Source organism: Podarcis tiliguerta (genome assembly GCF_965153285.1).
Source record: "Podarcis tiliguerta genome assembly, chromosome: 2".
Lineage (NCBI taxonomy): Eukaryota > Metazoa > Chordata > Lepidosauria > Squamata > Lacertidae > Podarcis > Podarcis tiliguerta.
Window position 1 is genome coordinate 92234856 of NC_139535.1, and position 11130 is coordinate 92245985.

The 11130-nt window shown below is 43.9% G+C and overlaps 1 protein-coding gene across 3 annotated transcripts in view; it reads right to left on the reverse strand.

The window, feature by feature from the left end:
- The window catches only part of LOC310672709 (autocrine proliferation repressor protein A-like), a 62290-nt gene that overhangs the window by 38634 nt on the left and 12526 nt on the right, over positions 1-11130 (reverse strand). For 2 of the 3 annotated variants that reach the window (XR_014508735.1, XM_083430290.1), the window contains exons 1-6: positions 5953-6482; positions 4441-4615; positions 2762-2810; positions 1877-1999; positions 584-682; positions 349-438 (exon numbers count right to left, since the gene is read on the reverse strand). Coding sequence is in view for 2 of the 3 variants with exons in the window: in XM_083430290.1 (XP_083286416.1) it covers positions 349-438; positions 584-682; positions 1877-1999; positions 2762-2810; positions 4441-4615; positions 5953-6196 (780 nt within the window). In the remaining variant the exon portion in view is untranslated. Of the gene's footprint in view, positions 1-348; positions 439-583; positions 683-1876; positions 2000-2761; positions 2811-4440; positions 4616-5952; positions 6483-11130 lie in introns of those variants that run through there. The other variant, XM_083430291.1, reaches the window with a different exon arrangement.

The window sequence follows — 11130 nt, forward strand, 5'->3', positions numbered from 1 at the left end:
TCCTGAGTACTGTACTATGAATGAACTGTGACAAAGACCAGGAGTGCCAGCTCAGGGGGCAGAGCTGTTTTGGGCCTCCTCAATGTTAAGGGGGTGGAGGAGGATCCATCAACTACTGAAGCCAAGCCGTTGCATTACATTGTGCTCGTGACGTCACAAGTGTGTGTTGCATGTGCAACGTCATACACACACACACACACACACACACACAGGCAATACTGGGGCCCCTCAATCTTTGGCGTAAGCTGGCACCTCTGAAAAAGACTCATACACAGCCATACACACAGTTAGTGCACCATCCTATAAACAGCCTTTTCTTTATTTGCTGTAAAGAAAGTGGATACTCACCTGAATGAAATTCAACTGATCATAGACAATTGGAAGAAATGACACAACTCTCTTCTTCAAAGCTGCTGTGACCCAGGTGGTCCAGCCGCGCTGCAATAAAGTGACAAAACATAAAGATGGAGAGGTATGCAGTTCCTACTTTAGAGACTGAACATGGCATATACAGATGAAATGGGGGTGAGCATGCATAGGGTTAATATTGGGGTACAGGAAAAGACCTGCTGTTCATACCTACCTTGGAAACACCAGTCAATGTGAACTTTTTGATCTTCACCGTTCCACCGGATTCTTTCAGCATTAAATCTGTTACAGTGTCCATGCCACGCACAGCTGCCTGCACACAAGAGAAGAGGATTATAGTCTCTGGAGTTCAAAGAAGATGGTTGGATTGGGTCCAACTATATCCCTCTATTAAAGGTAAAGGGACCCCTGAACATTAGGTCCAGTTGCGGACAACTCTGGGGTTGTGGCGCTCATCTCGCTTTACTGGCCGAGGGAGCCAGTGTACAGCTTCTGGGTCATGTGGCCAGCATGACTAAGCTGCTTCTGGAGAACCAGAGCAGCACATGGAAACACCATTTACCATCCCGCCGGAGTGGTACCTATTTATCTACTTGGACTTCATGCTTTCAAACTGCTAGGTTGGCAGGTGCAGGGACCAAGTAACGGGAGCTCACCCCATCGCGGGGATTTGAACTGCCAACCTTCTGATCGGCAAGCCCTAGGCTCTGTGGTTTAACCCACAGTGCCACCAATGTCCCTATCCGTCTATTAGTATGACAGAATTAAAGTGCCCTCAAAAAGGTGTCAGGTCTTCATGCCTTTAATGTTTTTTATTATTATGTACTAAATTGGTTAGTTGCTTTATCTTGCCCAGGGCAACCCTGATCAACTTAGAAACCAACCAACAGACAATAAACCCCACATAATTACCTAAAAGGCAAGAGGAAAGAAAAATAAATTAAGAACATCCCACCGGCTTCTAAAAAGTCCCAAATAGTTAAAGGTCAAAGGCCTGGTTATAGAGGAAAGCTTTTGCCTGGCACTTAAATATATGTAGTGAAAGCCCCAGGGTAGTCTAACTGAGGAGAGAATTCCACAAACAGGGAGCCACTACAATAAAGACCCGTTCTCGTTCACATGGAGGGAACACATAAAGAATGGCCTCAGATGATGAACGCAGAGTCTGGGGCGGTTTATATGGGGCATGAATGTGGTGGCAGCAGTGCATCTGTAGCAGAGGAGGCAGGGTGCACCTGCAGAGGAGAAGGCGCAGCCACATAGGAGGAGGCAACAAATCTGTACTCTTTGCATCCAGATCTGTTGCCTGAGGCCGCCACCTCACCTTGCCTCCTTCTAGGTTCTGTGATTTGCAAGCAGATTAAAAAAAATAAAAAATGAGGCATATGTGCTTTGCAAATGTTACAGCAGCTCTGCCAGCATTCAGGAGATTCTGGAAACAATAAAGAATGTTTCCCAGAATGATGGCAGCATGTGCTTGCCAGCCAGTACAGAAAGCCAGAGTTACCTTGACCATTGGAAACTGAATCAGCACGTGTGGCGGCTCACTCTCATCGTTCATGAACTTCCACCACGAACAAGCAACTGCAGCATTTTCAGAGCTCTTCTTACATCTTTTTATAGGGATTTTCTAGAAGAAAAATAGATGAAAGATAGATTAGGTTTGTTTTGTTTTGTTTTTTAATTTTTATTTATGAATTTATAAAACTACAAAATTTATAAATTTATAAAACTACAAAATACGGAAAAGGGAAAGGGGAAAATAGATCCATTACATCAATGAATAATTCTATTCCATTGACTTCCAGTCCATCTCCGGAGCCCTCCCTGGGAGGTTCTTGGGCAGGTGGCTCCCAGCTCACCTCCTCATCCAATCAGGCTCTGACATCCACAGGCCAGGATTGTTCTTAGTGATAAGGAGTGATAAGAACAGTTGCCCCGTGTATAACCCACTGGGAATGCAGTAGGAGTCCATGGCTCCAGTAAGTATCTGGAGAGCAGGCTCCTGCTGCTTTCACCTTCTCTAAGGAGGTGAGCACCACATGACTTGGCTCCCACATTTTAATTCTAGTATTTTGAACCACTTCTATGAAAGAGATGGTTCATTCTTCACAGATTATGTAATGTAATTTGCTTATGAAGAAAGGTTATTGGACACACTGAAGATTTCTGCTGGATTTTGCTCTGAGAAAGTAAACACTTCCCTCATTAGAGTGAAATTGGGGGAAGAAAATCTGTAGTGGAAGTTTCCAGTGGGAAAATATGACAGCCAAGAACTCCCCCCCCCCCCCGTTTCCCCAGTTCCAGTCACCCAACTGACTCCTAACTCCTACATGAGTGTGAAAGTGAGTGTGGGAAGTTCCCATCATGGCAAAGATCCTAGAAGACTTACCTTGTAGGTGATTGGGTAGTTGGGAATCTGCCCCAAAAGCGCTGCACAGCTTCAGAGACAAAACAAATATTAGCCATCAGCAGTAAATGTCCTCTGTGATCTACAGGCAATGATGCCAAAGAGACCAGAGTCAACAGCTCTGGGCAGCTTTGGAGCAATAATAAGATCAATCATAAAATCAAGACAAAGAGAGAATTCAAGCAATATAACCTTTTATATATATTATTGGGAGGCTGGAAGGAAGATGAACTAAGATGTGACTCTGGAGCATAGAGAAACTGTCTTGAATACAGTGAGTTGCATTAGATTGCCTTCAGGCCATTTTTGTTTCTGGCTGCTTTATTAGTTAGAACTCAGTATTTTCTCCTCCAATAACACTCACAGGTTGCAAACATAAAACACCACTGGTGTATGTGAGATAAGCAGTCTCATATAACCAACATGCTCAAGTCTAATTAATGCATGAAGGGGTTAAAACCATAGAGCAAGCTGCCCTTCCAGGCTTAGCTATGCCAACTTCCCCTCACCTTGGGAGGAACCCAGAAATCAAGCTTTGTTCTCCTGCAGTCTTCCTGAGCTCAGTGTGAGGTTTTAAAAGGTTTGAGCTGGTTGCCCCAGCTAAGAATACATGGTTCTCAGCAGCCACTCTTGGGTTCCTATACCAATAATTTAGAAACTTTCACCACTATATAAGTAAGCATAGTTTTACTGCCTGTGCAGCTTTTCTGAAGCACGTGAACTCCTCCTCCACCCAATCCCCATGCTGATGTTATTCCTTATATGGTATATTTTGGAACAAGTCTTGGCCTGCCAGGGGGTCCAAGTTGGCTTGTGAGGCCATTTCCCCTATGGGGAATGCACTGCTGAAGCAGACCCCTGAAGTCAGCAGGATTGAACACTGCTCATCCAATGGTCAGGATAAGGTTGGTGCTATTTCACAGGGGACACTCTGGCAAAGCAGATCTTCCTGCCCCCACCCCCACTCTTGGATGGGACCATAGCTGTCAAGTGTCCCTTATTTGGTGGGACAGTCCCTTATCCTGTCCCTTATTGATGAGGCTTCATTTGGCTGCTGGCTGGGCTTTCTGCCTTTGGCTCAGAGGAGCTCAGAAGGTGAACATACCTGTGCCCGGAAAATCCCTTATTTTCGAGGCTGCTGGTCCCTTATTTTGAAATCTGTAAGTTGACAACTATGGATGGGACCACACAGCTAGACATTTAATTTACCTTTCACTACATGCTTGTTGTTTTATGTCTGGATTGCCAGGGCAGTGGTTTAGAATGAAATTGTTTAGGTGAGACTTCCTGGCTGTGTGTCTCTTTTGATATCCAGTCAGTGATAAATCTTACATAAAAAAACTTAGCAGCCCGTAATCATTTGAGCTGCCTCATACAGATCTTGCCTTGCTTCAGACAAGCCCCAAATCCTTCCAGGTATTCCACTTCAGCTCGAGGATTGTCCAAATATGATGTGCAACCCTAATTCCAACCCTCATTCCCCAACAGGAAAAGTATTTTCTGCAGGGCCTCCCTCCATCAAGTATGTCTACCTCACAGTTCTCTATCTTTGCAGGGCTGCTAATCCCCTTAGCAGTTTTAACAGAGCAGAGCTGGTGCCACATTCATTGCTCAGAGATCCCACCAATTACTTACGACCAGAGATCCCACCAATTACTTACGACCCAGTGGATTTTGCTAGATTGATGATATCACCAACCCTAAAATCTATGATAGTATTAGATGCATCATTTCTTCCATTCCCAATGATTAGCAAACACGAGTCCTTCAGTTTTTGTTCATTTGACATAGCAATGAACAGCTCATGCCACCAAATTGGCCTATCCACTTCAGACTCTGAAAAGAGATACACAGAATTTATTCATCAGGGCATTTGTCTTCCACTCTTCCTTCGAAATACATTCGAAATATATATATCTATATATTTTCTGTGTCAGACCAACACAGCTACCTACCTGAGGGTAAGAAGGTAAAGGTAAAGGGACCCCCCTGACCATTAGGTCCAGTCGTGGCCGACTCTGGGGTTGCAGTGCTCATCTCGCTTTACTGGCCGAGGGAGCCGGCGTACAGCTTCCAGGTCATGTGGCCAGCATGACTAAGCACTTCTGGCGAACCAGAGAAGCACACGGAAACACCATTTACCTTCCCGCCAGAGCGGTACCTATTTATCTACTTGCACTTTGACATGCTTTTGAACTGCTAGGTTGGCAGGAGCTGGGACTGAGCAACAGGAGCTCACCCCGTCACGGGGATTCAAACCGCTGACCTTCTGATCGGCAAGTCCTAGGCTCTGTGGTTTAACCCACAGCACCACCCACGTCCCTTAAGGGTAAGAAAGAGTTGGCATTTAGGAAGTGAAAGGAAGGGCACTGCACTCTCCTTGACACAGATCAAATCACTTAGGGCAGTGATGGAGAACTTGTAGCTCTCCAGATGCTGTTGAACTCCAGCTCCCACAAGCCCAAACCAGCCAGCGGTCAGGGTTGACGAGAATTCAGCAACATCTGCTGGGCCACAGGTTCCCCAACCCTGAATTAAGCCAACATCTTCCCATTCCAGGTGCTGTTAACTTCTGTCAGCACCAGGGGGTGGGGGAGAACTTTAATTCTGGTGCCATTTAAAGGCAAATCTTTCAAATTCTTTCCCTCTGAAACATTAAGAGAACCAAAACACAGGCATCCTTTGAAATTTGCACACATCCAAATGTTACAGTACAATTATCCAATCAACCATTGTTTTCAAAAAATTGTATTTATTGAGGTAGGGCTTCCATACGTCCGGATTTCCCTAGACATTACTGGAATTTCAAAGATGGAATTGATATCTGGGGACCTACCATATAAATCCATGTATAAGACAACCCCCAATTTTTTCACCACTATATAACCCCCAATTTTAGGAGGACGTCATCTTGTACACAGAAAAATACGGTACTTTGTATTTCTTGCTTTCGGTTTTGGGATTGATTCAGGTTGGAAAGTGGCAGTGGCCTTTCTCGCTTTCATAGTCAGCCACAGGAGACCTGACTAGTACCTACTGCTCTTCATGTTTTCTTACACCCACCCAGCAGCCAACTCTCCAGTTTAGACTCCCTGCTCTCTCACTCTCTTTCTCCTCAAAGGAAAAGGGCACTGAAGAAATGCCTTCCTCTATATTTCAAAAATACCGCTCACCATTCAGCCACTTCAGGGAGGTCATGTTGAGGGTGTAGAGGGTGACGCCAGGCCTGTCTTCCTTCTTTGTGACAGTGTAGTTGTAGTGAGGATCATCCTGCTTTATGTAGTCATCCAGCGCCGTCTGTGCCCATCCAGAGGGCAGGCAGGCTGCCAGGAGAAGAAGAGAGAGCGCAGCATACATGGCCACACAGGTATAGTTGCCTTGAAAGAGGTACCTGCCTTTTGTCCAGCTGGCAGCCATTGTCCCGCTTCAGATCACAGCTGCTCCCAGCAGAAAAGCTCCACAAGGTTTGGTGGTCTCTACCAAAGCTTTTATCTAGAGCTGTTCTCTCTATGAATGTCTCAACGAGTTTTTCCAGTACTTACGCAAGTTGCGTAGCAGGGAGAGGCCAGGATGGCATTTATGCAGATTGATTCCAGTCTTGCAGAGGAGGAAATGTGCAAGTTATTCTACATTGGTTTCCAGTCACAACGCACCTTCCCACTCATCATTTCAAGGGCAAAGCCAAGCTGGAGCCAGTGTGTGCTCTGTCCCACTTGCACCATGGGGAAAGTGGGTTGCAAAATTGTAGCACGCTATCTCCAGATTACACAATTCAAACCTGGCTTTTAAGACGGAGAGGGAAATGTTTTGCAATGATACTTGGCAGCAAGTACTTCCCACCCCCTGAAGTTGTGGTACTCCAGTCTCCTTTTACTTTGCCTGTTCAGCCTTCTTCAAGACCCGTATCATATGGGGGGGGGGGAATCCCCAGTAACTACTATGGCTGTAAGAAGATAAGGAGAGTCCTGCTGAATGAGACCAAAGATCTATCAAGTCCAGCATCCTGCCCTATGACTAGAAGCCATTGACATCCTTATCTTCCATGACTTGACAAATTCCATTTGAAACATATAAATTAAAAATATATAAATTAAAGCATATAAATTATGGGTGGCTCCACACCACCCATAATTTATATACATCTCTCATGTCTCCTAGCTTTTTTTTGTACCTTTTTCAGCTCTGCAATATTGTGTTTGAAGTGTAGTCAGTGACCAACAGGTACATTATCCTTCTAGATTTGTACAGAATTATGATCAATTTCAGGTTTGATCCCTTCCCTAATGATTCCTAGAATGGAAATCACCTTTTTTAACAGCTGCAGCATATTTTCTCAACATTTTCAGCGAGTTGTCCACCACAGAACTGCAGACTTGTAGAGCTGCATGGGACTACGGGGATCATTTAGTCCACCCCCAGCAATGCAGGAAACATTCACCCAACGTGGGGCTTGAGCTCATCGTCCTGAGATTAAGAGTCTCATGCTCTACCCACTGAACATCAAGATCCCTTTCCTGATCACTCAGTGCCAGTCCCAACAGTGTTTATGTTAAGAGAAATTTAAGTTGAGCATAACACCTGGACATTGTAATAATTTTTTTATTAGTTTTCAATTACAGTCCAACAATAGCCTCATTATAACAATACCAATTTATAATTCAGTTATTAATAACAATCATTCAAATACCAAATTATATAATTTAGATGAAGTTGCCTCCCACATGCTAGATTTTATGGTTTGATTATTTTCTTTATTTCTGCATTCCAAAATCTTATTAATTTCAATTACATTCCAGTCATAATAATAATCTCTTATACAACAACTGAAGTATTAATAACTTCTATTCATGTTGACACATTAAATGATTTATAAAACTACAAGTGAGGAACTCAAACTATATTCTTGTTCTTCCTGTGTGTGGCAATTGTTCTGTCCATGGAGTTTCTTCCTGCCCTTGTAAGATGTTATGTCTTTCTTTCCCGTGGTTGTTGCTGTTGTCCATCATGCCTTGGGCAGAGCTGATATCCCATTGTTCCAAAATTTCTTCATTGCTCCATCCCACGCTTGGTTGTTTGCAGCTTTAACAATGGTTGCAAAAGTCACTCTGTCCCAGTAAATAACCTGTTGTCACCATTTCCCATCTCAGCCTGGGAAGAACCATCTGTCGAACTGCAGATGACTCAATAAAGAACCTTATCAGTTCCTTGGCAGGTATATGAGCAATTATGCTTCCAATTAAATTAAATTCAAAGTCCTCTTAGCGCTATTCAGTTCACTTCGTAAATAATAAAGGATGAGGAAGAGTCAGCTATAGTTCATATAAGAAAATAGCAACTAAAATATAAGCTAAATGCTATTAGGTTTATACACACACTCCTCTCCCTGCCCTGAACTCAGAACCTTTCACTCATTAAAATACACATACATATCCATCACACAGGAGGACCCTGATCCAATAGAAATACTTACAACAGAGATATATTTAAACTTATTAGTTATTAAGTAATTAAGTTAAACCCATGACCCGTTCTTCTAACAAGTGATGTTCAAGGCCAACAATCGCACAATTATAACAAAATGCAACCCCTTCTATGTCATTGGGCTTATTCAGTAATGTAAACCAGGTCAACTGCCTCCAGAATCAAATAGTGGCCTTGGAAGACACACGTCCTGGTTTTTCACCTCAACATGTTGGAGTGTATGCATGTATTGTTTTGCAACGCAGTATCAAGGCAGACTTGAGAAAAATATTGTCCTTCATCCCTTTCTGGGGGCTCTAAGTAGAAGCTGAAGGAGAGGGGAGAAGTGGCACCAGGAGACAACTCAGTTACAGCAGGGGGCGGAATACCTGCTTAAGGCATAGAAAGGGCTGGAGCTCCCCATCCCCCATGCAACAGTCTTTGCCCAAATAAAACATCCATCTACAATCTTATACACACCTGTGGAGAGTTACTGCTCCTAATTATAGTAGGACTTCTTAAGAAACATGTATAGGGTATCTCCTCTGATTATGAGGAACGATAGGCTTCAGGCAAGGAAGGTGTCGGAACCACAACAGATAGGTAAATCTATCAATAGCCAAAGGGCAATTTCTGCTGGCAATTATAAAAGAGGTGTGGGTTGCCTAGAAACCAGTTGATGTTTTCCACAGGTGAAGGAGTTGGAAGGAAAATTAGGTCTGAAGGAGGTTCATCGCAGGACTTGTGGTGGAATAGGTCTCCCTTTGCTCAACTAGACCTGTAAATAAGTTTCTCTTCAAGTTATGTACCATTCCTGTTCAGTTTGCCCAGTAAAGTATGGTTAGTTTCTTTTCTCTCCAGACTCCCTCTGTGTTACTCAAGTTAACTCTGCTAACAGCTCATGGGGCCAGAAGCACTGTTATTGTAAACAGTGACTGACTCAGAGAGAAAAAGAAAGTACAGTGGTACCTCGGGTTAAGTACTTAATTCGTTCCGGAGGTCCGTTCTTAACCTGAAACTGTTTTTAACCTGAAGCACCACTTTAGCTAATAGAGCCTCCAGCTGCTGCTGCGCCGCCGGAGCATGATTTTTGTTCTCATCTTGAAGCAAAGTTCTTAACCCGAGGTACTATTTCTGGGTTAGCGGAGTCTGTAACCTGGAGCGTCTGTAACCTGGAGCGTCTGTAACCTGGAGCGTATGTAACCTGAGGTACCACTGTAGGCCCAAAGCAGAGGAGGCTTCTGGATGTTAATATGGCAAGCAGCTCAGATCTTAAACGGGGGATTGGCAAAGCTGAACAATGTTCAAGCAACATGTTCAAGGATGACCTGTGGGAAGCGGCGGATGCAGACACGCCTGCCAATAACCTTGAAAATGGGGGGAAAGGAACTAGGTGAGCGTAGGCGGTGATTGCCCTGGTTATGGAAAATGACTGGCTGATTCACATCAAAGGAAGTAGGTGGAATGCCTTAAAGAGACTGCATGAGTGTGCAAATTTAAACAGTAAACTATACCTGCTGTGTAGGGGGGTGGATTGTTCAAGGGTTTGGGGGTCACTGGCCCCTTGCTTTTTCAGGAACTCTGTTGTAGCATCCTAGAAACCTGACACTGGGTGCTTCCTCACCTAACTGCCCCCTTTCCAGGCTCTGCCTGTCCCCTTGGTGGGTCCCTCTGCTGCCTTTTTTCCACCGCCTGACTAGCTTTTTTTTGTGTGCAATGCAGAGGCTTCTGCTGTTGTTGCAGCAGTTGCCCACCGCAAACTGTTACTCTCAGGCAGCAGCAGGGCTGGAGCAGGGCTCGCGCAATAGTAACTTAGAATATTACTTGAGAGAGAAAGATAGTAATTGTTTGTTTGGGATATCTGTTACTGACCTGATAGATCTGTGTGGTGGGTACCCACTGACTGCAAGGCTATTTCAATAGCAGAGATATCCGCAACTACTCCTGAGAATGATCTACTGTGTCCAGGATCTACTGGACACTGTTTTTGAATCCAGTTCATTTCAATGGTGTTTGCATTGGAATAATGTTTGAAATCATGAGCAGGGTATCTTGTATGCGAATAGTGACATATAAATTTAAATAATAGCATTAGCAATTCTTAGCACTTTTCCTGTCTCAAGCACAGAGTAACAGGTTTCAGTAAGACTCCCAAATATATGTTTTCAGACTGCATCCTTTCACTGCAATTCATAGTATGGTACAGCTAAGAAATCGAATTCTTAGGGTGTGTAGTTAGTTGGGCTATTAGCCTATCATAACGAAAGGAACAATGCCTATCTGTGTTGTAAATACTGGTCATTCAGTTGAACCTATTAGTTTTGTTTAGGCTAAATAAATTGGATTTATGGACTTTCCTTCATACATGCAGTTGTGGTGACTAAAGGTAGAAATCACCTTGCAGAAGCCCATTAAAATGAAATAGGAGCACCACTGCCCTCTTTTGTTGCTCTTAATCATTGCAATGGCATTTATGCTGGTGAGCTTCCCAGTGTTTTTGTACTAAACAGAATTCCAAGCAAAGAGACTGAAAGCTCATTTTTACTGCATATTCTTAAAAGATGGTGTGGCTGTGAGAGGGCAGGGCTGTGACTATCATAAAAGGACCCTGCACTTCTGAATTCACTCAAAATGTGAATTCCATGCTGGAATTTGAGGAGCAGCTGAGAAGAACAGGGGAGGAACTGAAAGACAATAATTCAGCAGCCCTATTGCTGCACAGTCTTGCTGAATCATACAGGGCCCTGGGTTGTGCTGCACAAAGGAAGGAAATTGGTGTAATGACCCCTGAATCTATCTAAGACCTGGATACTGAGTCAGAGCCTGCAGGGTGAGCAGATGCTGCACTGGGTCAACTTCAGGGATCAGAGTTGACTGCTGAAGATAGGAAG